A 25,179-nucleotide genomic window follows, 5' to 3' on the forward strand; every position below is an offset into this window, starting at 1 on the left:
CTGAGCCAGGAGCCCAATGTGGGCCTCCATCCCAGAACCCTGGAATCATAACCTGAGCCAAAGGCAGATGCTTACCTGACTGAGCCCCCCAGGTGTCCCAGACCTAGGGTTTTAATTAGGCTATCCAAATCCTGTCATGAATTCATGTGGGCTGCAGCAAGTCAAATCACACCATCCAGACTGAAAAGTGAAATGTCCACTTGGACATTTAAAGAACCCACCCACAGAATGTGATGGACAGACGTGCCTGGAAGCATCCACTTGTATGAATGAAAATAGTTTGAAACCTTGCGAATTCCCCTTGGCATCAAAGAGAAACACCCATCATTATCAAGGTTATTTCTCCCGGTTGATCTCTGCCTTCTGAACTGGAGATCAGAACTCTCTAGAGTTGAAGGTGCAGTTCCAGAACTGCAAGTTGAACCTACCCCCCTCACGGGGCCTCGGAAGCCCGAAAAAAAACCTCTCCTGCTCACCTAGGAACTTCAGGCTTGGTTTGGAACCAAACCAGGTTTGGAGCTTCTGGCTCCTTGAGACTCCAGAGAGCTGTTAGCACCACACTCCGGAGCTAGTACAAGAGAGGGCATCCCGGAGAGGGCAGAGGCAGCCAGCCCCATTCACTCCTGTGGTTGCAAGTGTAGGCTTTGGATTAGAGGCCCAGATCTGCCACTTCCATTGCTGAGACGAGGCGTGTTACTCTGCCTCTCTAAGCCCCAGGTTCCTCATCTAGAAAATGAGGATAATAACCACCTGCCTCCTATGGTGAGGATTAAACGAAATGACACGTGCAAATTACCCGGCGTACAACTTGCACCAGTAAGTACAGAACAACAATGAGTTGTTTAATTGTATTGTTTTCGTGAAATATGTCAGGACAGCATTACATTGAAGAGCCCACCCTATCCTTTTCCAGTACCTCATTAGCTCGGTAAAATTCACAGTGTCACGTGAGAGACACTGTGAACATGAGGACGCACAAAGAGGAAGAAGGCACATCCATCCCTTCGAGTTCCTTCCATGCTAGTGTGAAGGACAGACATGAAACTGGTCATCTTAATACAAAAGGGCAAGTGAGGAAAGGGGGTTAACAGGTCCCATGGGAGCACAAGCAGACCTCAGGGCCATGTGGTGGTCCAGCAAATCCTGCAGGAGATGGAACCTGAATGATCGTCAATGATAGTAAAAGCTAGTCAAGTAACTGAAGATGGAATGAGTATTCCTAGCAAAGGCGAAGACTGTCAAAGGCATAGGGCATAAAACAGCCAGGTTTATTCCAGAAGGGCAAGACTTCGCAGTTCATTGGCACAGGTCTTGCAAATGCCCACGCAGGGCCACACTGCTTGTCTGGCTTCTTTCCCGTGCCTTTGTCCAAAATAGAAGGACATACCTGTTTTAAAACAAACTCCTAAAAATATCTACTTCCCTCAAAAGCAAAATTGTCTCTATTCAGCTCAGCTATAACCAAGATCAGTGTAACCAAGGATCCTTTCCTAAGGAGAGGGGTGAATGAGATGACCTCTAGCCTGGTTTCCAAGTTTCTCTGCAGCAGTCCTACTGACATTTTCAGCTGGATAATTCTTGATCAGGGGTCTGTCCGGTGCCTTGTAGGTGCCTACACTCTAAATGTTCATAGGACTCCTCCTGTTGCAACAACCAAAAATATCACCAGACATTGCCATATGTTCTCTCTGAAGGGGGAGGGGAGATTGCCCCCAATGAAAATCTCTACTTTACTGCCATCTAGAACTATCCTTTCCTGCCCCCATCTTCTCCAGAAGTTGATGTCACCATGGATTCTAAGGATAGCAGATTGCTCCTGCAATACCACCATCAGTGGTATCCTAGGAGAACCAACTAGCCTTCAGCCTGGACTGGAAATGTCAGGGCTGATTAGACTGATTTTAGGCACAACAGAGATGTGCATTGTACAGTTCGTGTCCCAAAAGGGCTTGTGAGAGATACAGATAAATATGTGAAGAAGTACTTTCAGAACTCAAGTGAGTTTTTCTCAGTCTTTCCAAAATTTTTGCAGGTGTCTACACTTCTGGCCTCAGAAGCAAAGGGAGAATGCACAGGGGCCAAAGTGCTGAGAAGACAGAGAAGGGGCAGCCCAAATTCCAAGAGAAGAGATTTCTGATGGTTGCCTAACAAGCCCCACCCAGCTCTAGGCGAAACAGAGAACAGTCACACAGAGAGCTTCCTACAAATTACCCAGAACTTTCTATGCAAATCCTGATCATCAGCAGTCTGGATTATCCAGAGGCAGATTCTTGTGGGGGAAAACAACCCCCTGGTTCCCTTAACTGAGCCTTTTGTGACTGCGTCACCATCACTGTTGATACTTGTTCTGGCCTACATCCCAGAAGGAGAAAGAATGAAATAACCCAAAATCTAAAGACCCATTTTGGTTTCCTTGACCTACAGGAATGCGTGAACCAATGAGTCAACAAGCTCTTGGAACAGGAAGGAACTGTTTGGTGTGTTCTTCCCTGGTGGGGTGTGGGGAGGAAGTAGGCAGAGAGGAATGGATGGGGATGGGATTGGGGTGAGGGACTGCAGTTGGGTCCCCGTGGCATCACAGGAGGGTGTACCACTCCACACCCAAGGAGCAAACAAAACAGGTGTGAACCAAAGCAGAGAGAGCCCCAAATGCCAGTTTAAGGCATACAAGTCAGCATTATTCAACAGTCATGGAGAGTTCCCCTGTGGGCAAACAAACATGCCTCAGAGGTTAAGAAAAGAATGGACAACACAGCACCAATTGGCTCCTTACTCAAAAGATAAAAAAAAGTCTAGTCGAGTGGAAGAAAGCAAACCAAGCCCAGAGACTTAAGAGCACCTGAAAAATCACCATAGAATTTCACAAAGAAATTCCATAAAACTGAAGTGAAGAAAAAAGAGGAGTGCTCAGAATCGGGCAAAGTTCCCTGGAAGTGTTTCCAGCCTGGGTCAGAAATGATCAGAGCTAGGTAGAGAATATCCAGCCATGCATGGAGTTAATTCCTTCAGTCTCAGGTCTTAGCACTGAGTTCACCTGCTTGGTCATTTCTTTGGGACAATGACACCTCCAAGAAATAGCCCTCTCCATGGTGCCATTCCTCCTGCGCCAGCCCATCCCTGGCTACTCTCCCCTTTAAGAAGCTGTATGGATTTCCCCTGCCACCTGAAGTCTACTTAGATGGTTGGGGTGTCCTGTAAACCCCCAGAGGATGCACAGGGGCCAGTGGCTAGAATCCAGGGAGAACAGCAAAGGAAAGAAGCCATTGGCTGAATGTGAACTTTGAGACATGGACAGTGTCCCAAAAAAGGCTAGCCCTGATCTGGACGTCCCTTGGAGCCCATTTAGAAACCCCTTGACTTCTCAGGGGTAGGTATTCTGGAAAACTCGGCCCAGCCTCTACTGCCTGGCTGATTGTTCTCTTCTCCTTGACTCTGGATGCTGGAGCTCAGCCTGGGCCCTCTTCTCTTCCATCCACCTGGGAGAGCTCAGCAGTTGCCATGACGCTAGGAACAACCCTAACCATCCTTATGCAGATGATGTCCAAATGGGAGTCTCCAGTCCTGATATGTGTCCCTTCTGAAACCACATTCACTGCTCCAGCTGTAGGCCAGATGTCTATCTTGTGAGCAGCTCAAACTTATCTAGAGCCGAGCTCCTGAAGGGCCTCCTCAGACTCATCCTACCTTCGGCCTCTCCCTTCCCCTCCCCTCTGCAGATGGCATCAGCCGTGATGCAGTTGCTCCCGCTGGAAAGCCAGGCAGCACAGGCACATCTTCCTTCTCCTTCATGCCTGCATCCAATCTGTTCACAAGTCCTGCTGTTTCTCCAGGTCAGCCACCGGGTTCTCTTCCCCATACACTTACCACAGAGCTTGAAGTTATTTCGTTTGTTTGCTTGCTTACTTTGTTGTTGTGCTCTGTTATTACGAGAGCAACACAACATCTTATTTTTGTTCACCGATGTATCTCCAACATTTAACCCAGTGCCTCAGAGTTAACTTAATGAATATTGGTTGAAGGAAGGAATTCATTAACAAAGACTTCATGTAAGGGGAAGCAACTGTCCCATCACTGGCCTGGCACCTTCCCGCACAGCTAGCCCTCTGAGCTCTGAGCTGGGGCAGGCACTGGGTCTCACCCGACTAGCCTTGTCCATGAAGGGATGCCAGCCAGAAAAGACAACTTCCTGTCTCTTCATCTAAAGATGAAGCAATAGCTACCAAATCCCACATCCTACAAAGAGTCTTCCTGGGAGATCAGAGAGAACTGGCCCTGGATTACTCCGCTAAGTGAGATCATAAGATGTCCATGCGAATCTCAAGCCCCAATTGCTGGTTTTCTCTGTTTAATTATCATTTCCCTTCTCTGGAAGAAATTCGGCTTTGGCCTAAGATGGAAATATTGCTTCCCTGGCCCAGCTTGGCTTACCATTTCTACTCCATTGCCTACGTGTTCTCTGGGTACCCAGGCAGCTGGCCACGAGGGGAGCAAATAAAGCCTCAGAGACAGTGTGGGGCAGGGGCAGGAGCTCCAGGCTTAGGATGCTTGGGTGCACTCCCGGCTCAGATCTTCAGAGGCTCTACGATCCTAAGCAAACCACCAGACCTCTCTGACCCTCGGTCTCCTTCTTTGCAAATAAAGCTCTTGGACTCTTTGAGTCTGAGTTTCTTCTAGCCATGGCCTTCCAGACAGCACTGCCATGGCTAACTGATACTTTATCAGGGCTTCCTGGTTCTGGAAGCTTCCATGGCTGGCACACAACCTAAGGACCCAGTGTGCATGCAGACAGGTGTCAGACATTTTCCCACCAGTGTCAATAGTTGTTTACCCAGAAAGGAGGCCTCTGTGGGCAATGCTGGGTTAAAGACAGCTAACAGGCAGTCTTTGCTACAAGCCTTCTCAGAACCTCTAATATGTGCTCCAAGGAGGAAAGATTTAAAGGACACAGAAGGCTTTCTGCAGAGCTCCCTCAACAGACTGGGACTTTGAGATAGGTAGCTCCCGGGAAATCCCTGCAGCCCTGGGGGTCTAGCAGCTCACACTTGCCCAGGTGCACCTGGATGGGGTGGAAAGCTTTCAGCTCGTCAGCTGGAGTAGGGACCAGTGCCAAGGAAGAACTCCTCCATCCCCAAGCTCTTCAACAACTGAAGGCCCTCTTAGGTTCCCCCACATGACAGAAGGGAAGGGGGAGATGGAACAAGGTCCCACCTTCCCCTCTAAGAACTGTGAGTCAACAGAACCTCCCGGAGTGTGACCCTGCCAGCCCCTCTCCCCTACCCCCTCACCATGCTCAAACAATACAGGAACCACCCAATCTTGCCCATTTGGATCCCATACAGTGGACAGTAGGGAGTGACTGCCTTAGAGGCAAAGGATCAGCATTCCAGCTCTTCTGCGGACAGACGGCACTGGGAGAGGGTGACAGGAGTCACTCCAGTGGGGAGAAAGGTGGCCAGGGAAGACGCAGAGGCCTGATGTGAAACACAATGCACTTTATTGGCGACAGAATGGTTGGCAGAGGGGTCCGTGTGCTATATACATCAGAACTGGTGACCATTTCCCCCAGGGAGGGGACCCCAAGGGCAGGACAAGGTGGTGGCTCAGGCCACTCCTGGACAACCAGGCAGAGACGGGAGCCCGAGAGAGCACCGGGAGTTCTCGAGGCTGCGCTCGGCCAGGGGTCCAGATGGAGGAGCCAGAGGCCCGGGTCTTCGAGCCCCAAAGAGCGGCTAGGAGGAGGCGGTGCTGAGATGGGTGTGGAGGGTGGGGGATGGCCCTGACGACGGAGGGGAGGCGCGGCTGGGGGCACGAGGCACCGGGGAGGCTGCTGGGCCCGGACGCAGCGTTTATCTCGAGCAGCGCTGCGAGGACTGCGAGAACGTGACGCTCCCGCCCCGGCTACTGCCGGAGCTGAAGCCTCCGCTGCTCACCCCGCAGCGGGCCCCGGAGCCGAAGCTGCTGCCGCCTCCGAAGCCGCTGCTGCCGCCTCCGAAGCCGCTGCTGCCGCCTCCGAAGCCGCTTCCGCCGCTGAAACCACGGCCGCCGCCGAAGCCGCTGCCGCCGCCGAAACCGCTGCCGCCTCCGAAGCCACTGCCTCCTGCCCGGCCGAAGCCGCTGCCCGCGCCCCCTCCAGCACCGAAGCCGCCGCCGAAGCCGCCGCCTAATCCACCTGCCGAGCCCGATGTCGCGCCGCCACTGCTGACCACGGCTGCAGGGGAGAGGACAGAACAGTGATTAGTGCCCAGCGCCCACCTTCCTGTATCGTAACTAATGGGCCCGGGATGATGGGCAGGAGACCGAGGCAGCTTTGCTCCTGATGATCACCGTGATGCAGTCTAATGGCATAAGTTGCTCGCCCCGAAGTGCTAAGTCACTAATGAATCTCCCAGTGGTTCCTTCTACCTATGGTCAATTCTTTTTTTTTTTTTATTATTTTAAAGATTTTTATTTATTTATTTGACAGACAGAGATCACAAGTAGGCAGGGAGACAGGCATAGAGAGAGGAGGAAGCAGGCTCCCCACCGAGCAGAGAGCCGGATATGGGACTCGATCCCTGGACCCTGGGATCATGACCTGAGCTGAAGGCAGAGGCTTTAACCCACTGAGCCACCCAGGCGCCCCTACCTATGGTCAATTCTTGATGACACTGTTGGAGATGATCCAGAATTTCTCCGCCCATTAACAGGCTCCCTGCTGGATATTCCCCGTCCCATATAGATCGATTAATAGTGCCCTGAACCCAAAACAATGACAAAAGCAGATCTGCTGCCCCTTCCACCCATGGAAAACCTCTCCAACTTCAATAGAATTATTTTCTAAGTAAGATGCTACTGTCCTGTGTGAGTGTAGATATTTCAGAATTGGTTCTTATTGTCATGGTTATTTTGGCTACTTACAGATGCTGACAGCACTCTGGCACTCTCCAGACATCCTGTAGGAGAAAGCAAGAGACAGCTCTGTCACAGAGCAAATTTCCAGCAATCTTTCATGGATGAAGGTGTTGAACAGCAACCAGAACTAATTCAGAAGCCAAGCAGATCAGTGCTGTTTCTGACCCTTCCGTGGACCATAACAGACTCCCTGTGTGCACTGGTTTCACTTGAACTTTGGCCATCTATGGAGAGAGTGGGCTGGTGAAAGCAAGTGCTTCACTGCAGAGCCTGTGGAAGGTGGAGGCCTCTCTCTATAAAGCAGGCCTCTGTTCTCATTTACTTGGTCATTTATCAGGCTCTCAGCAGGTGCCTTCTGTCAGGGAAGGTGGGAGATGGAATTAGAGGCCCACCTGCACTCCTCCCCCTCCAGCAGCTTCCTGTAGGTGGCAATCTCCACGTCCAGGGCCAGCTTGACGTTCATCAGCTCCTGGTACTCCTTCAGCAGCCGGGCCAGGTCATCCTTGGCCTGCTGTAGGGCAGCCTGCAGCTCTTGGAGCTTGGCATTGGCGTCCTTGAGGGCCAGCTCCCCACGCTGCTCTGCATCAGCGATGGCTGTCTGCAGGTTGGCATTCTGGGGCAGGGAGAGGAAGGAGAAGAGATGAGCCTAGGAGGGTCCCATACTCTGAGTCTTACAATAACTTATCCCATAGCAAGCATCTTCAAGCCAGGCAACAGCTCTCCCCAACACCTCTACCTTATCTTCATCTATCGAGATATTTTCCCTATGGATTACCAGCCCTCTAGACTGACCTGGTCTTTGAACTCCCTGGAGGCCAGTGCTGCCTGAGATGACCCCAGAAGTCTGTTCCAGACTAGGACTTCTGAGATCCTTGCCCCCAGCCCCCACCAGTCCCATCCATTGTCATCCCACCTGCTTCTTAACATTCTCAATCTCAGTCCGCAGCCTCTGGAGCATCCTGTTGAGCTCCATGATCTCACTCTTGGTGCTCTTCAGGTCATCCCCGTGTCTACCAGCCGTGGTCTGCAGCTCTCCCAGCTGGGGAAGAGAAGAGAAGATGAGATGTTGATGCAGCTTTGACTGACTTGTGTCTCCATCCCTAACATCACCCACCCATTCTTGAGGTGCTCAGTAAGCATTTGTTCAAATGACATTGATTATGCTTCAGCAGGGACACTTTGGAGGCCACAGGGAAGAGAACATCTAGGTTGCCACGGTCAGCGTTCTCCCACCCTTCAGTCCCTGAGCAAGCTAGAATCTGTCCCACGTGGCCTGACAGGGGACAGCGGAACCACCTTCCACCAGGGCCGGCACTTTCTGCAACTGAACAACCATTAGAAAGCTGTCCCCAGAGAGTAGAACCAAGAGGAGTCCACCCAGTGACTTCAGGGGACTCACCACCCAGCAGGCCCACGGGCCACAGCCTCCCTGAAACCTCTCAGAGGTGTCTAGCTCCCACCTTGGTCTGATACAGCGCCTCAGCCTCAGCCTTGCTCCTCTGGGCGATGTCCTCATACTGGGCCTTGACCTCAGCGATGATGCTGTCCAGGTCCAGGAAGCGGTTGTTGTCCATGGATAGGACCACGGATGTGTCGCTGACATGGCTCTGCATCTGGGACAGCTCCTACCAACACAGAGCCTGTTAATTTCTCAGGGCCTCTGCAACAAGCATACAGAGGCCTGGAAACAACAGACCCATTCTCTAACTCAGCACTGAAGGTACATCTGCCCCACCCTGCCCCACAGCTCCTCAGAGAACCCCAAGTCTGCCATCCACCCTGTGGAACCCCAACAAGAGGCCCTATCTCTTCCTGGGATCTAGATACCAAAGTTCCCTAGTCTCGAGACTATCTCACCTTCCCTTGCTCCCCTCTTAGGAGGTAACGTCCTCACCATATCATAGAGGTTCGTCAGGAAGTTGATTTCATCCATTAAGGCATCCACCTTGGCCTGAAGCTCCACCTTGTTCATGTAGGCGGCATCCACGTCCTGGGAAAGACAGAAGCATAAAGGCCTCATTCCCCCAAGGAACAAACAACAAACTGCACGTGCAGCAGGAAAAAGTCAGGACAGTCTGGTGACTGACCAGTCCTTGTCTGAGGCTGGTCTGCACGTGAAGGAGTAACTAACATCCCACTGGGATGATTCAAAATGGAAAATAAATGAACTGACTCTTTTAGGGATCTTTCCAGGCCACAAAGAACCTGGCTTCTCTTTTTTGCTCTAAGTGCCTGAATTTGGCAGCTCCATGGCAGTGGAGTAAGAAGATTTCCCAGCTCAGCTGGAAACCTGTGCCCACAAGCCCCAGAAACCTCACACACAGCCCTTACCTTCTTCAGGGTCACAAATTCATTCTCAGCAGCTGTACGTTTATTGATTTCATCCTCATACCTGTAAGGATTAAAAAGAAATGGCTGAGTTTGGGTTTTGAGGTAGTCATAAACACCACTTTTGTCTGAAAATGAAAGTCCATCTCTCCATCCCTGTCCTTCAGCAGCCCCTCTCAGCGGAACACATCCTCCTTACCATCCCCCTCTTCGTTAGGGGGACCGGCCATTCCAGTTTGCCCCGGCACACTGGCCTTGTTCTAGCACTGAAAGTCCCACATCCTGGGAAGCCTCCATGCCAGGGAAACTGGGACGGTTGGTCAGCACACCATGAGTTGTCCTAGCATCCTTCAGATCCTAGAACCAGAATCTTCCCCAACCTCATGGACCATGAGGAAGTGCTTCTCAAGCCTACACTCATCCCACTTGCCATAACTTCCCTTGTCCTTGGGGAAGGAGGGAGAGCAGGGAGCCCTATGAACGAAGCTGCCCTCTGTGAAGGTAAGGAGAAGAAGACAGTCTAGGTTGGGGGTGGGGGGGGGAAGCACAGGAAGAGTGTGGGAAGAGCTGGAACTCCGAGACCTGGTTGCCCATGGCAACTTCCCCTTCCGTGCATCTGTCACTCACTTCTTCTTGAAGTCCTCCACCAGGTCCTCCAGGTTTCTCAGCTCTGAATCCAGGCGGCCCCTCTCCCCCAGGACGCTGTCCAGGTAGCTCCGCTGGTTGCTGATGTAAGTCTCAAAGAGGGGCTCCAGGTTGTTGGTGCCGGTCATGGAATTTGTGCCCTGCTGCTGGAGCAGGTTCCACTTGGTCTCCAGGACCTTGTTCTGCTGCTCCAGGAACCGCACCTAATCGGGAGGAAGCCGCATCAGGCAACACTAGTGGCAGAGGCACGGTGCAGGGGGAGGTTCTGAACCACGAGTGGTTCGGGTAGAACTAAGTGTCTGAATCTCCCCATCCCCCAGCACAAAGGCCTAGAAAGGATGTGAAGCTAGGTCCCTACTGTAGCTGGAGAGGCTATGGGCCGATGACTGCTTCATTTGGGCTGCTAAAGATGCAGCATGGTTTGGAAAGTTCTAGAAGGAGGAGAGACACGTGGGACAACTGGAAGTATCCCCTGTCTGGAAGCAGAGTCTTAAAGATGACTGCTCTGCATCCCCAGGGGACTTCAGGACTCTAGCCCAAACTGCAAAAACACAGTGCGCTCTGCAGAAACGTACTTGAACTCAGCAGCATAGCTTCTGCCTAAAACTCTGCTGACACTCAGCCCTTCAAGGGATGTGAATCACTGGGAACTGATACTGATTGGAATTCCATAATCAGCATGGCAGGAAGGATCCCATTGGTGTAAGCTACCCTGGTCTGGAGGGCACCAAGCACCCCTCTCTTCCAGACCAGGTCCGTTTAGGGGTGCAGACTCACTGCCAGCTTCTCTGCAGACCTGTTGGGACTAAGGTTCCAGGTAAGCCTCTTTAATCCCTTCTTTAGGGCATCCACCTCCTTTGCCTGGCACAGGGGCAAGGAGGGAGCAGGCCTCCCAGAAAGCCTCAAAGGGCAAGCTCATGTCGAAAAAATGCCCAGTCCTGGGTCAGACCCGTCCCTGCCAGGGGTCGTGGCTCTTGCTGTGTGTTGCCTGTGCTGCAGCCCAGGCCTAAATAAGGCGACAGTCAGGAGACTGGAGCAGGGAGCCAGACAAGCAGGACTTGCAGATGTCCAGGTCCAAAGAGGAGCCCATTGTCTTCCCTACGCAAGGGACCATGTAGGCAAACTCACCAGCCTTGAACATCTTCCCAGACCCTAGAGCTCTGCCTAACCATCCCCTTCCAGCCTGGCTCATCCAAGATTGATGCTAAACACTGTCTAAAAGTCAAACTCAAAGTCCCAGCCCAGAAATGGGGGCCCAGTCCAAACTTCATTACCTTGTCGATGAAGGAGGCAAACTTGTTGTTGAGGGTCTTGATCTGCTCCCGCTCCTGGGTCTTTACTTGCCCAATCTGGGGGTCGATCTCCACATTGAGGGGCTGCAGAAGGCTCTGGTTGACAGTCACTTCCTGGATTCCTCCAGGGAAGCCACCAGGACCAAAGCCACCTGGCCCGCCAAAGCCACCAGGCCCACCAAAGCCACCAGGCCCGCCAAAACCACCAGCCCCTCCTAAGCCACCAGCACCTCCAAAGCCACCAACTCCTCCAAAGCCACCAGCCCCTCCTAAGCCACCAGCTCCTCCAAAGCCACCTCCCATTCCTCTGCCACCACCAAAGCCACCTCCAAAGCCACCTCCATAGCCACCTCCAAAGCCACTGCCACAGCTGCTACGCCCTCCCCCAAAGCCACCAGCCCGGGAGCCACCAGCCACACTGATGGAGATGCTCTTGTTGCCACCTAGGCTGTAGAGGCTGCGACTGCCAAAGCCGCCTGCTCCGGCCCGGAACCCACAGGCCCCTCCGCCAGCTCCCCCAGAGCGGGCCACACAGCTCATCCTGCTGCTGCCGGAGACCACGGCAGAGCGGCCTGAGAATCCCTGGCTGCTGCCACCAGATGTCTTGCAGACTTGTCTGTTCATGGTGAGAGCGCTTGATGAAGGAAAAGCACGAGAGTTAAGCAGGACACTGAGAGTCCGAGGAAGAGGGAAGGGAACTGAAGACTTGTGCAGAATAAATCCCTTTATATACCTCAAGGAGGTGGCTGGGCTCAAACCAAGGAGAGATAATTAATCCCAAACAGCTATGGGTGGGGTTTGCCTTCAAGGCAATAAGTTTGTTCCACGCTACTAAACACACCTTGAAAATAATCTGAAATGGTAAAAATGCTAAGGTGGCAGGCTTACCTGGCAGGGGGTGGTGCCTGGCGTGCCCCATGCTTGGGCATGGCCACCTCCTAGCTTCGTCTGACAGGACCCAGGAGGCACACTCGTCCCTGCCAGGTGCTCAGCGGCCATCTATCTGCCTTCCGCTGTAGACTGACTGGACTGGAAGGTGGGTTCAGGAGGTTCTGATTGTCTGAATAGTGGAAACAGTGAAGCCCACCCAGACTCAGTGCAAGGATCTCGACAGAAGGGATGATTCAGTTCACTCCACAACCAACACGTGGCCATCAAATGCCCACTGTGTGCCCAGCTCTGTGCTGGGTTTGGGAATGAAATGATGACCTCTCTTCCTCCCTTCCTGGAAACAGCTCAGAGCCACGACAAATCTTCCTCCTATCCCAAGCTGCAGGTCAGGAGGCAATGGCATTTGGGTCTTCCAAGACAAAGGGCAGTTAGCACCTATGCACTTTGATGAGACATCAGCAAAATTCAACATGACAAGTATTTGTTTGTTTGCTTGCTTGCTTGCTTGCTTGCTTGCTTGCTTGCTTTGAAAATTTCCCAGAGAAACTGTACCTTATTCCACATCTTGGCATATCTCAAAAGCTTCCTTTCCTGCTCCCCACATTTTTGTCACTTCTCTGGTTTCAGCCCAAGTCCCAAAGGACAGGAAATTCAAACATCAATTCTACCACCTGTTCACCAAGTAATTACTGATTTTCTAACTCGTGCCAGGCACGGTGCAAGGTACAGATTCTCCGTGGTGAACAGGACACACGGGGACCATGCTCGGGTTAAGGGACTATGCTCCCAGGAGTCTGTGGTCTCAGTATCCAGACCCACCTCCAGCCTCGGGAAGCCAGACCAGCAGAGCCATAGCACGGCCATACATGTCTGACTCCGAAAGCCTGAGAACTTGCCAGCCTGGTGTTTTTCAGAGGCTTAGGACTGGGCTTGGCTTGTCCAAGAGGAAAGCCTTCCTGCCAAATTAGCCGCTTATCTCTCCAGGACAGGTCTTTTTCTTTCTCTCCGCGACACGTTAGGCCCTGCTAAGGGTGTGGCTTGTGCAGAGCCGACAGAAGCTGGCTCAATGAGGAGAAGGGAGGAAAGGAGAGGGGGTTGTTCAAGGCTGGGTGGGGCTGGGAACGGCCCAAGTGCAGAAGAAATGAAATTTTCTTCTGTGACCTGGTTCTCCCATTCTTTTTTTTTTTTTTTTTAGAAAATTAGGGTGTTTTTTTTTTTAAGATTTTTATTTGTTTATTTGACAGACAGAGATCACAAGTAGGCAGAGAGGCAGACAGAGAGAGAGGAGGAAGCAGAGAACCCGATGTGGGGCTCGATCCCAGGACCCTGGAATCATGACCTGAGCCGAAGGCAGAGGCTTTAACCCACTGAGCCACCCAGGCGCCCTGGTTCTCCCATTCTGTCCTTCTCTCTGCCGTTTGTTACTCACAGGCTACACATCATCTTGGCCCCTTCCTGAGAATAAAGTCATAAGCTTTCCAGGAGTTTACAATCTTCTTAATGTACTGGATCCCTTGGTTCTTAGCACCGAGCTTTGCCAATGATAGATGCTCATAAAAGTTGTTTGGTTGAATGAATCAATCAATTAATCAACTGATGAATTCATGAATAAATTAAGGCTTTACTGGATTACAACCAAATAAAACCGGTCAAAAGTGGGTTCAAATCCCATGACATGAGGTAACCTAAACTAATTGAGATTATCTTAGCATAAGGAACCAAACCTCTCAAATCTGGTGTGCAGATATACATGCACAATGAGTGCCTCCTCCTTTCCAGTAGAAAAAATGTGGAATCACAGTTCAGGAACCAACCAATCGAGAATCACTCCATCAGAGGGGTGGGGGGATGGGCAAAATAGATGAAGGGGATTAAGAGACGCAAACTTTCAGTTATAAAATAAATAAATCTCAGGAATGTTAAGCACTGCATAGGGAATATAGTCAATGGTATTGTAGCAACTTTGTATTGTGACAGACACTTACCCTGGTGAGCATTTTGTAATGTATGTAATTTTAGAATCACTATTTGCACACTGAAACTAGTGATTTTGTATGTCGATTATATTTTAATTTAGAAAGAATCAACCAGGGGCACCTGGGTGGCTCAATTGGTTAAACGTCTGCCTTCCGCTGGGGTCAGGATCCCAGGGTCCTGGGATAGAGCTCCAAGATGGGCTCCCTGTTCAGAGGGGAGTCTGCTTCTCTCTCTCCCTCTGCCCACCCCTCCTCGTGCTCTCTCGCGCTCTCTCTCTCTCTCTTTCTAGCTCACTTGCTCACTCGCTCTCAAATAAATAAATAAATTTTTAAATAAATAAATAAAGTCCCAGAGTCAGCTTGAAGTTGACTGGGTATTTGAGGTCCTACAATCTGCCTCTTGCCCTGTACTGGGATCCCCTCCCTAGCAGGTCTAAACTGAATCTCTGACCTTCCCCAGCCACAGGTCCAGGCTTCATGACATGTGAAATTGGCCCAAGGCCGAGAGGGTGGCCACCAATAGCCACCCTCCTTCACTTTTCTCCCTCAGAAGAACCATACTTTAAAGAATGAACCAAACCCAGAGCTGGGCCAGCCTCACCCCATGACTAAACATGACCAGGGCTATTTAGATCCTCTGAGTTTCAGCATCATTAACCATTGAAGATGGCAATCACCTCGGCCGCTCTGGATCTCACAGGAACAGAGCTGGATGAGTGGGATCTGTCAAGTGTTTCAAAAAATATTTTGCAGGGGCCCCTGGGTGGCTCAGTCAGTTAAGCATCTGACTCTTGATTTCGGCTCTGGTCTTGATCTCAGGTCCTGACCTCAGGGTCATGAGATGGAGTCCCATTTCGGGCTCGGCACTCAGTATGGAGTCTGCTTAAGATTCTCTCTCTCCTTCTCCCTCTGCCCCTCCCCACCCCATGTGCTCGCTCTCGCTCTCTCTCTCTCTCTCTCGCTCTCTCTCCCCTTTTCTCTAAAATAAATAAATAAATATTTTTAAAATTTTGTCACAAAAATTGAGCCGTATTTCTTTTTCTTAGTATTAAAAACCAAGCACTTTGGAGCCAAACAGACCCAGTTTTTTAAAATTTTTTAATGGAAATCTAACTGACATACAACATCCTGGTAGTTCAGGTGTACACAGACCCAGTTTTTAAATCTCAGTATTGTTACTGTACATCCCTGAGCAAGGTTTAACTTCTCCAGGCCTCAGTTTCCTTGTCTATAAGATTCAGTTATTAATGATATACTTCTCATAAGGTCATTGTCATGCCTGGAAAGTACCTAGCATACCACCTGAGTTCAGGCCATGTTCACTATCATTGTTAACTATTTTTGTCTGCATCCACACAGAGAATTTCAGCTTTCATGCCTGTCAAAATAATCAATCCCATAAAATGATGATTCCATTTGCATTTATCCATGGAGCCCCCCCCCCCCACCGAGAATGGGAGCACAGCGTGGGGCTGGATAGATAGAAGCCATATCGAACTCCATGACTTGGGATGAGGGGAAGCAGGGCCTCAGCTGTCAGCCTTCCACAGAGAAACCAGTAAACAAATATGAAGAGTGTTTTCTGAGCCTTGACTCTCTCAGTTGTCATGTGATAGAATCGTTTCCAAAGAGCTCACAGTCTAGACAAGCCAAACCAAGCAAGACTGTAAAACTGTTTGTTGTGTAGTGGGTACTGTGAGGGCATGGACAGTTGGAAAAACAGGGAATCACACAGGAAGGCTTCATGAAGAGACGTGGGCCAAAACTTCTGAGGAGGGTAGGATTAGACAGAAGGAAAAGCATTTCAGTTCAGGTAGTCATGAGCCAAGTCTCAGGGTTGAAAACAAGCATGGTTGGATTCAGAAAGTGATGACCATGGTGGACTTTTGTCATTTGTGGCTACACAACATCATGAGCACCATTCCTGCATTTTGGCTATTTCCCACATTGTGATTCCCACCTTTCTAGGGCAAAATCCAGAAAAGATGTTCCCAGACTCCTTTGCAGCTGGAGGCCAGGCCTTTGGCCTAGATTCTTCCAATGAGGTAGACCCTTGTGAGACTCAGACTCTGATATAGATGATGTAAGGAGATAGCCGTGGAGAGACAAAGCAATTGGGCTTCCTAAAGAGTGCAATGACAGACACATCTGGGCCTCCATGGGCAAAGGTGGGATGTTGTCACTTTGCCTCAAACATCATGGGCACAATACCTATGGCCACATTGTTGTCATCAGAGCAGCCCCCAGGTGTGGCTGAGCATGACTCCAGGCTACCCAGCTCCCAGAGATGCCGTGGGCAACAGTGTCCCTTAATACACTATTTCTCATTTACATTTGACAGAATGGATGTTCATATTTGCAGGTGTGAGCCCTGACCAATACAGGGATGAGGTAGCCCTGGCTAGAGAAGAAAGGGATTGGAGGGTGGAACAGGATGGAGGGCCCACCTGACAGAACGAGGTTGTTATGTGGCTTGGTAGGGGCCCTGAAGTCTAGAGTATGAATCCCTAGGATTCATAAACCCACAGTGAATCAAGGTACCCTACTGTCCCCCAATTGGGGGAGACTCCCGCCATGGCCAGAGCTCACTGATTCTAAGCCATACTTGCCATTCCTCTGGAGGGAATTAGCTTGAAGAAGAATCTTTGAGAAGCAAAGTCACAACCCACCATTGTCTTCACCTAGTTCTAGAGGTGGGACCTCTCCAGACAGTAGCAGAAGGAATGGAAGGAAGGGCTTAATCTACTCTTGTTCTGCTGCCACAATTTCAGAGCAGACATTGCCCATGAGGGAACAGGAAGCTGACCAGGAACTGAGGATGTATTAGCAGGACTAGAACATCGATTCTGATTGGAGAGTCCTCAGTGATACAGGTGATGGAAGCAGAGGAAGCAACCCTGGGTTGAAATTCATGATGGTGGGCGCCTGGGTGGCTCAGTGGGTTAAGCCACTGCCTTCAGCTCGGGTCATGATCTCAGGGTCCTGGGATCGAGTCCCGCATCGGGCTCTCTGCTCAGCAGCGAGCCTGCTTCCCTCTCTCTCTCTGCCTGCCTCTCTGTCTACTTGTGATCTCTCTGTGTCAAATAAATAAAATCTTAAAAAAAAAAAGAAAAGAAAAGAAAAGAAATTCATGATGGTCCTGCCCAGCCCTCTGGATTGGCAAGACCCAATAAATATTTGGAAAAAACACAGTTGACTTACACTCATCCTGTACATCTGGATTATTTGAAGCTTAATTAAGCATCCTAAGCTCTTTCTCCCTAGATAAATGAGTGAGTCACTGTGTTACAGCGTATAAAATCAGCCTCATAGGACGCTGCAACCAGGAGGCTGGCCAGTGTACTGCTCTGCCTCGAGGCAGTCCCCTGTCTTTCCACGAAGCCTCTCCTGCTCCTCAGGATCCCCATGGAAGGCTATTTATCCAAACTTCTGGCTTACCCAGGCCATCAAGGCACCACCCTAAGCTGAGGAAGAAGTTCTTCTTGGATCTAGCTTCAGTACCCTCTGCTCCAGCAGGAGCCCACCTCTTCTTTGTGGGATCAGTGAAGTCAGGGTCTACAGGGGTCTCACCCACCTGACCATGATGCCGCTTTGGCTCCCACCCCTGTCCAGATCTGAAGGCCATTTTCACATTAAAAAATTATATTGACCTTCACATAGATTAGAATTTGTACTTTCAGTATTATTGGAGAACATACACTTTTACTGCGAACTCAACAATGTTTTTAAATAAAATTGCATTTTACAATGACATACATTTCAAAATGGTAATACACATGCATGAGACATACAATTTATTCAGTCTACAGACATGCGTACACATTTGGATGCTTGGAACCCCGGCAATAACACAACAGCCCCTTGAGACCTTTAGCCTCAGGGCTCAAACTCCTTCCAACCAGCCTCTTCCACTGTTGGACAGCTCTGTCCCTTAGACAGGTCTCGCTGTCCCCAGGTGAAGTTCCCTGCCAGGCTGTGCCTTCTGAGTGCCGGCACTGCCATCTTCCCTGCCTTTGGGTTCATCAGCATCTGGTCCTGGCAGGCCTTTAATAGATGTGACCTGAACTGACATGACTTTGCTCTCATCTGGCTTTCCAGAGCAACACTCACAAACCTCCTGGCTTCTGTAAGACACCTATTCTGATACAAGAAAATACTGTTGAGTTTCCAGAAGCTGTTCTCAGCTGGGTTCAATATACCCAGCTGCTTCTTCCAGCTTCCAGCACTCTTCACTCTATTTTGTGAATGAAACTCTTTAAATCTCAGTGCCTCATTAAGGTATAATACTCAGAGGTAATGTATGTGTGGCAAAACTCCTAGAAGGATCCTTACTGTCTGTGATGTGGACGCTGTGCTTCTTTCAATGCAAGCATAGGTTCTGCCTCCTTCATCTGTTGGCTCACATAGGTCCTGCCTAGGGAAAGATACAGGCTTTCCCCCAGGTAAACCAGGTAGTCCTGGGCTTGAATCCTGGATCTACCTCTCATTTACTTGTGTTCTTGGGCGAGTTACCAGACTTCTCCAAGCCTTAGCTTCCTCATCTGTAAGATAAACTAATAGCAGATAAACCATAGCTGTTGTGAGAATTGAATTAAATAATGCATGGTAAACACTAAGGATGGTACCTAGACATCCTGAGTATCCAGAAAACATTCACTATTATTTTGTATTTGCCATTTTATGCCACTCTGGGATGTGCTCCTGTCCTCACATGAGAATGAACACTAACACGGGCACTTCTGTTGCTCTAGAATAATCACAGGTTAATTCAGTGAATTAATTGCTCCAGTGATGACCCAAACACCCGTTTTCTGCATCAATTCTTTTTTTAAAATATTTTATTTATTTATTTATTTGAGAGAGGGAGAGAGCACAAGCAGGAGGAGCGGCAAAGGGAGAGAGAGAATCCTCAAGCAGACTCCCCAGTGAGCATATAGCCCAACCCAAGGCTTGATCCCAGGACCCTGAGAACCTGGACTGAGCCAGCCAGGCTCCACTCTCCATCATATTCTTGACTTCATGTCCTTCTTCCACAGATGCAAAACATCAGCCCTGCTCAGCCTTCCCACACTCTCTATATTCATGAAATGAATATTTAGTGAGCACTTACTATTTACCAAGCACTGTTCTAGGCACTGGGAAAGCAATAGTGGAAAAAACAGATGACATCCCTAATCTTCTAGAGTCCCTGTGCCGGTAGGAGAAAGACAATAAAGAAATAAATATATATTTGTCAGGCTGTGAAAGGAACTACCAAATAAATGCAGCAGGAGAGGGGAGTAGACGTGACCAGGGGTGCTATCTCAGAGGGTGGTCTAAGGGGACCTGAGCTAAGAGTCTGCATGCAAACACGTGAGTAAAGAACATCCTGGCAGAGGGAACCACAAATGCAAAGGCCCTGAGGCAGGAGTGTGAGGACCATGTGAGGAACAGCATGGGACTAGCACAACTGAAGCAGAGTGAGGGAAGAAGAGCACGGTGAGGTCTGAGGCAGCTGGGAGACAGGTCAGCGAGGCTTTGAGACACTGAATAAGGCCAGCTTTTACTCTGAGAGGAGAAGTCTTTGAAGTGTTTCAGCAAAGGCAAGACATGAGCTGACTTTTAAAAAGATGAGTCTGAGTGCTGTGTAGAGATCCAGTTATGGGATCAAGAGAGAAGGTGTTGAGACCGGCTTCCTCTTCCTAAACTTCCAGGATAGACATTTGCCTCCCAATTTCAAACAACTCACTTCCACATGCTGCAGTGAGAATGAACTGAAGGAACAGTGCATTTACAGAGAAGAAAAGTAAGACAAGAAAACTGAGAGAGATGCTCTCCCTCAATAATCTTTTATCTGTAAGCTTCTTCAGCACAATAGGAGATCTCCACCATGTGGGTCCTGAGTCATGTTTGTCCAGCGTGCTCCTGAAACTGCAGGCTGTCTACAGCAGAAACCCCATTTTCTCCTCAGCAGGAGATTCCAAAAACCACTTATGAAGTTATGAAATGAATTGCTTGAAACAAAAGCTAAAAGGGAAGGAGGGGAGAAACGTCAAGTGATCATTTAACCCAGGGAAGAAAAAGTTAACAAGAAATTTAGATTTCTTTTTCCACGCAATGATTTGAAAAGCAGGGCTCTCGCTGTCTCTGCTGCAGACTTTGAGGGAACCAGTTGGGCATAAAGCAGAGGTTGTGATCACAGTGGGAAATAAGGTGACGATGGGATACTACTTAAGTTCCGATTCAGTGATTGACAGCCCCCAGCATATGGAAGGTACACAGCAAATACTGAAGGAGGAAGACGCTTTTGCCAGGAGGCAGTGGAGTGATGTCAAGCCCCTTGGTCCTGGAACAATACCTCATGGTAAACAAGAGCGGGAAAGGAGGCAGAGCAGTGACAAGGCTTAGCATTACAGCTGTGTGAAGCTTCCGAGGTGTTCCAAAGCACAACCTGAGCCTAAAGGCCATACCCTGAAAGCAGGTGGCCCAGAGTTCCCTCTTCCTCTCATCCAGAGCTTGTTCTCTTAGACATGTCTCAGTCTGAGCTTGTCTAGTCTTAGAGCACAAACCCCAAGTCCCAAAAAACTGGACAATGGGTCAAGTCATGGTCCTCCACAGCCTGGCCTCAACCTACCTCCCCAGCTCCCACTCCCACCACATTTGCCCTTAAGAGTGGAATTCTAAGGATGTTAAGCTGTTTGGCATACTTAGCTGTGCTTCCCTTCTCTTGTGCTGATATTCTTGCTGCCTAGAGCACCCTTCCACCCTGTGCCTCTCACCCCAGCTCCAGGTCCATACCCCTTTTACCTGCATGACTCCTACTGTTGCTCTTAATAGTCCTCTGAAAGTATGGAAAATCTGTGTCTAATGTGTCTGCCTCCCTGACAGTCCCCATAGGCACACACATACACACACACACACACACACACACACACACACACAGTAATAAACTATGTCCTCCTTAAGAGTGATGGTCCCCCTGTGATTCTTGTCAAGCTGAAGATCTTGAACAGTAGATTTGCAGGCAGACAAGTGCCCAGTCCGATGAGTTCAATGCTGCAGGCCCTCAGGACACCACACAGGGAAGGGAGTATGATCAGAATGAGACCTGAGGAAGCCCAAGGGAATCAAAAGAACAGGGTGAGACAATAAGGTAGAGCTGCTCAGGACTTCCTGAAAAAAAAAAAAAAAGATTTCCTCTTAGAGGAGATTAGAATCCTGCCCTCTGTCCATCTCTAATACCCAGGCCTACCTGTCCTTCCAGACCGAACTTAAATGCCACCTCCTCCATGAAGCATCCTGTGATTGCCAACCCCCTCACCCAAGACTGAAAGTAATTTCACCCTTTTCTAGACTCCCATAGCCCTTGTTTGCAATTCCCAAGAATATGTCTATCAGGTTGTCAAGTTACATATATTCTTATCTAGTCATTATTATCCCAGTTGAAAACTCTGTAAAAGAATACTCTAATTCTTATTAGAACATTGCCGAGGACATTTGTTCATTCATTAAACCAACACATCTACTATGTGACAAGCACACTGACCTTGAAATATCAAAATGAATAAATCATGGTCCCTGCCTTACAGAATTCAAAGGCTAATGAATGGGTGGATGGACGAAGAGATAGATGAATGGATAGATAGATGGTAGACTGATGGCAGTGAATGATGGATAGGTGAACGGCAAATGGCAATCCAAACCCTTTCTGCCAAAAAACTTTCCCTAGCTCATCTAACTTCTCCTTTAAATTTTTGAGGACCAAATCCACAACACTAAAAAACCTACAGATGCAGAACAATTTTACATTGACCCCCAAGTCAACGCAAGAAACCATGGGCAACGAGGAACCTGAGTCCTGGGGCTCCCACCAAGACCCTTCATGGCCACAACCCTACACTCCCAGCCTTCTCCTCATGGGATACAGAGGTAACTATTCAGTTTCTACCTTCAACAGAGCAAACAGATGGAGCAGATGCTAAAATGGCCTCTTCCCATGGGGTGCCTAGGTGGCTCAATGGGTTAAAGCCTCTGCCTCTGGCTCAGATCATGATCCCAGGGTCCTGGGATTGAGCCCCACATCGGGCTCTCTGCTCAGCAGAGAGCCTGCTTCCCTTCCTCTCTCTGCCTGTCTCTCTGCCTACTTGTTATCTCTGTCTGTCAAATAAATAAATAAATAATCTTTTAAAAAATAAAATAAAATGGCTTCTTCCCTCAGCCTGTTCCTTCCTTTTTTTAAAAAAAAAAGATTTTATTTCTTTATTTATTTGACAGAGAGAGTGAGAGAGCATAAATAGGCAGAGAGGCAAGCAGAGGCAGAGGGGGAAGCAGGCTCTCTGCTGAGCAGAGAGCCTGATGCGGGGCTCGATCCTAGGACCCTGAGATCATGACCTGGTCTGAAGGCAGAGGCTTAACCCACTGAGCCACCCAAGTGCCCCTGTTCCTTCCTTTTTTCCCAGGATGCTCACCATTACCTTGTCCTAGGAGCCTAGATAGCTATTTCAATAAACCTTGACCAGCACCCAAAATACAGTAGTTGATCTGCCTTATTTTGAGGTCCTCTGGTGTTAGAATCCAAAGTCTGGGTCCCAACAGTAGTCCAAATCAAAATCCTGCAACGGGGTAACACTAAATAAACCCCTCTTTGCTGTATCCTTCAGTTTCACTGCTGACAAAAGAGAGAGACTTCAGATGTGTTGGCAAGAATTTTCCAAAGCCAGAAGGCTGGACCCAGAGCAGAAGGTCTTGGTAAAGGGAGAGGGACCTAAGCAAATGAGGCCATTGCTTGGGAGCCAGGAGCCTGAGCCAAACCACCTGTGAGGTTGTAGCCAAGGCTAGAAGTCAAGAGCTTGGAAAGTGAGGGTCAGACCAGATGACTCAAATAAAGTGAGTTAAAGATCTGCCAACCCACATTTGGGCCATTACAATGTGAGAAGTGATTTTAGTAGGCCTAAAGTTAAAGCATTTTGGAGGGGATTGAGCATGTGAGGCCTACCAAGGGGCAGGTAATGCAATCTGTGTCTCCATAGTTCCCTTGAACACAAAGAACTGGCAGGATCCAATTCAAAGGATCTAAGAGAAGAGTCGTGCTTATTATCTCAGGAGTGGATTTTCCCCTTCAGATAATCCTCTTTGTATAGCCAGGCAGTTCCAAACCCATGGATCATGGCCAGGATCCACTCCCCTGGACTGTTTTGGTAATAGAGACCAACAAGAATGTTTTCCCTCTTTATGTAAACCAGGAGTCTTCTTTATAGAAATAAAACACAAACATACCCAAGTAGCCGCTTGCCTACAAAAACATTTATTCTAAGATACACACCCACTCGGACTGAGTTTCCTATGTAAAGCATTATATTCAACCCCACTCGAGCTGACTACTTCCACACTTTGCTTGCTCAGAGGGCATGAGAAATTCTTTAACCTGCCCCCAGCTTCTCAGTGTGGCCCACCACAACCTGCACCTTCCTGGTAGGTAAACTTCAGAAGTCTGTCCCCTGCCCACCAACCCTTGACTCCTCCTCCCAACTCAAAAAACTCAGAAAAGAGCCAATTCAGCATTTCTCAGGGGAGGGGCTGCTGCGGTGGGAAAAAGTCAAAGACTTCCTCCTCTGACACCTGGAGGAGACTATGGGGAGATTAGGGCAGGGCTTCTGAAGGACCAGCCCTCCAGCCCAGGAAGCACAAGCCCCTGAGATTAACCCTTTGTTGCTCTGCCCCTGCTGCCCTGAGTCTGCCTGCCTCCGGGTCTGTGTGAAGGAAGGACACATGGGCAGGGACAGGCCTTGAGCAAACTGTGTGTCCTTCTGTCTGTACAGAATAAAGGCCCAATGGGCACTGTGCTAGAGGGATTGGAGTCTGAATGAATTGCCCGTCAGTCCAGGGTAGAAAGCACCAATTGGGTGGCCAGGGAAATGAGTGTATTCTGCATTTGCAGTAGGAAGGATTTAGGTAGGACCGCAAGAGGAGCTGTACAGGAAAATTATGTTCCTCCAGGTACCTTGGAACTGGCCCAGTATGGAAACAGAGTGTCCACAAAGGACACAGATCCTCACCTCTGACTGTCCTCACCCCATTCTTCATTTCTTCAATCATAATCTCCAGAGCTGATACCAATCAGGCAGCTTCACCTGGCAGCTTCTTACCACTCTAGCAAACCTGCCTCCCCTCTCCCACACTCCTACCACTCAGGGACAGCTATATAGACATAACCACCTGAGATGGGAAAGTGAGCACAGCGTGAAATCTCTGTGAGGATGACATGCTTCCAGCCCTCCATCCAGTAATAGGGACCTTGTTGATTCTTCAAACAAGTTCCTGAAAGCCTTGCTGGTCCAGTAGGATTGAGTCCTCTGCATAGAGTCTCATGAAAATACGGAGACCTTACTAGACACTAAGTATAAACTCTCCACAAGCTCCCTAATCCCCATTCCGTATTCAGTGGAGACCCCCTAACTGCCTCTCTTCAATTCCTTCTCTCCAGATTGACTGCAGGCTCAGCACTGAGATGGTCCTGTTCTGATTGCCTGTCATCTTTATGTCATTGTTGGTTGTTTTGAGTCTGTGACCCTCTTCTATAGGCAGATTTCAGGCTCCACACACTGCATTTCTCCCTCAAAGTAGTTGATGACCTTGATCTCTGCAGACAGATCCTTCAGGCCCCAACCTCCTCGACTCCCACCTGAATTCTAGAAACTTCTCCTGAGGGAACAAGGACAATGGCTCAGAGTGAATGATAAAAGCGTTTTATTAAAGATTCACCCAAAGATGGATAGAGGGAAGGAGAAGGGGTGGATGGGACACTGAGGGGTTCCTGTCCTGACCTTGCAGGGCCAGTTGCTGCCAAGTGACAGAGGAGTTTGGTCCTGATGTAGAGGGATATCTGGGATCCTGGGTTGGGAGGGAGCATACACGACCTGATGATTCTGGAGATGAAGCTCCTGATTGTGTTCTCCTCTGACCATGGGAGGTAAAGAGTCAGACCCTTTCCATTCCAGGTGGATCACCACGCCCAAATCGAGAAGAAACTACCAAACTCCAAGAGGGCAGAGCCCACACTGAGGTGACACTGGTAAGATGAGCCCCAGAGAGGGAGGGTGGAGGTGAGGGTGAAGGAAACACAGAGACACCAGGGCTGGGCCCAGCTGGGCTCGGGGACTGCAGGGACCTCATCTCCT

General features: G+C 49.5%; 1 protein-coding gene across 1 annotated transcript; it reads right to left on the reverse strand.

Moving 5' to 3' along the window:
• Nucleotides 1-5,846: 5,846 nt before the first annotated feature.
• Nucleotides 5,847-11,780, reverse strand: KRT3 (keratin 3). The gene is made up of 10 exons (XM_046012246.1): nucleotides 11,139-11,780; nucleotides 9,847-10,067; nucleotides 9,223-9,283; nucleotides 8,786-8,881; nucleotides 8,352-8,516; nucleotides 7,805-7,930; nucleotides 7,284-7,504; nucleotides 6,898-6,932; nucleotides 6,137-6,208; nucleotides 5,847-6,094 (listed from the first exon to the last, which is right to left on the reverse strand). Exons 1-10 carry the CDS (start codon nucleotides 11,778-11,780, stop codon nucleotides 5,847-5,849), a joined length of 1,887 nt encoding a protein of 628 aa, XP_045868202.1.
• Between the last annotated feature and the right edge of the window lie 13,399 nt (nucleotides 11,781-25,179).

Source organism: Meles meles, chromosome 7 (assembly GCF_922984935.1).
Source record: "Meles meles chromosome 7, mMelMel3.1 paternal haplotype, whole genome shotgun sequence".
NCBI lineage: Eukaryota > Metazoa > Chordata > Mammalia > Carnivora > Mustelidae > Meles > Meles meles.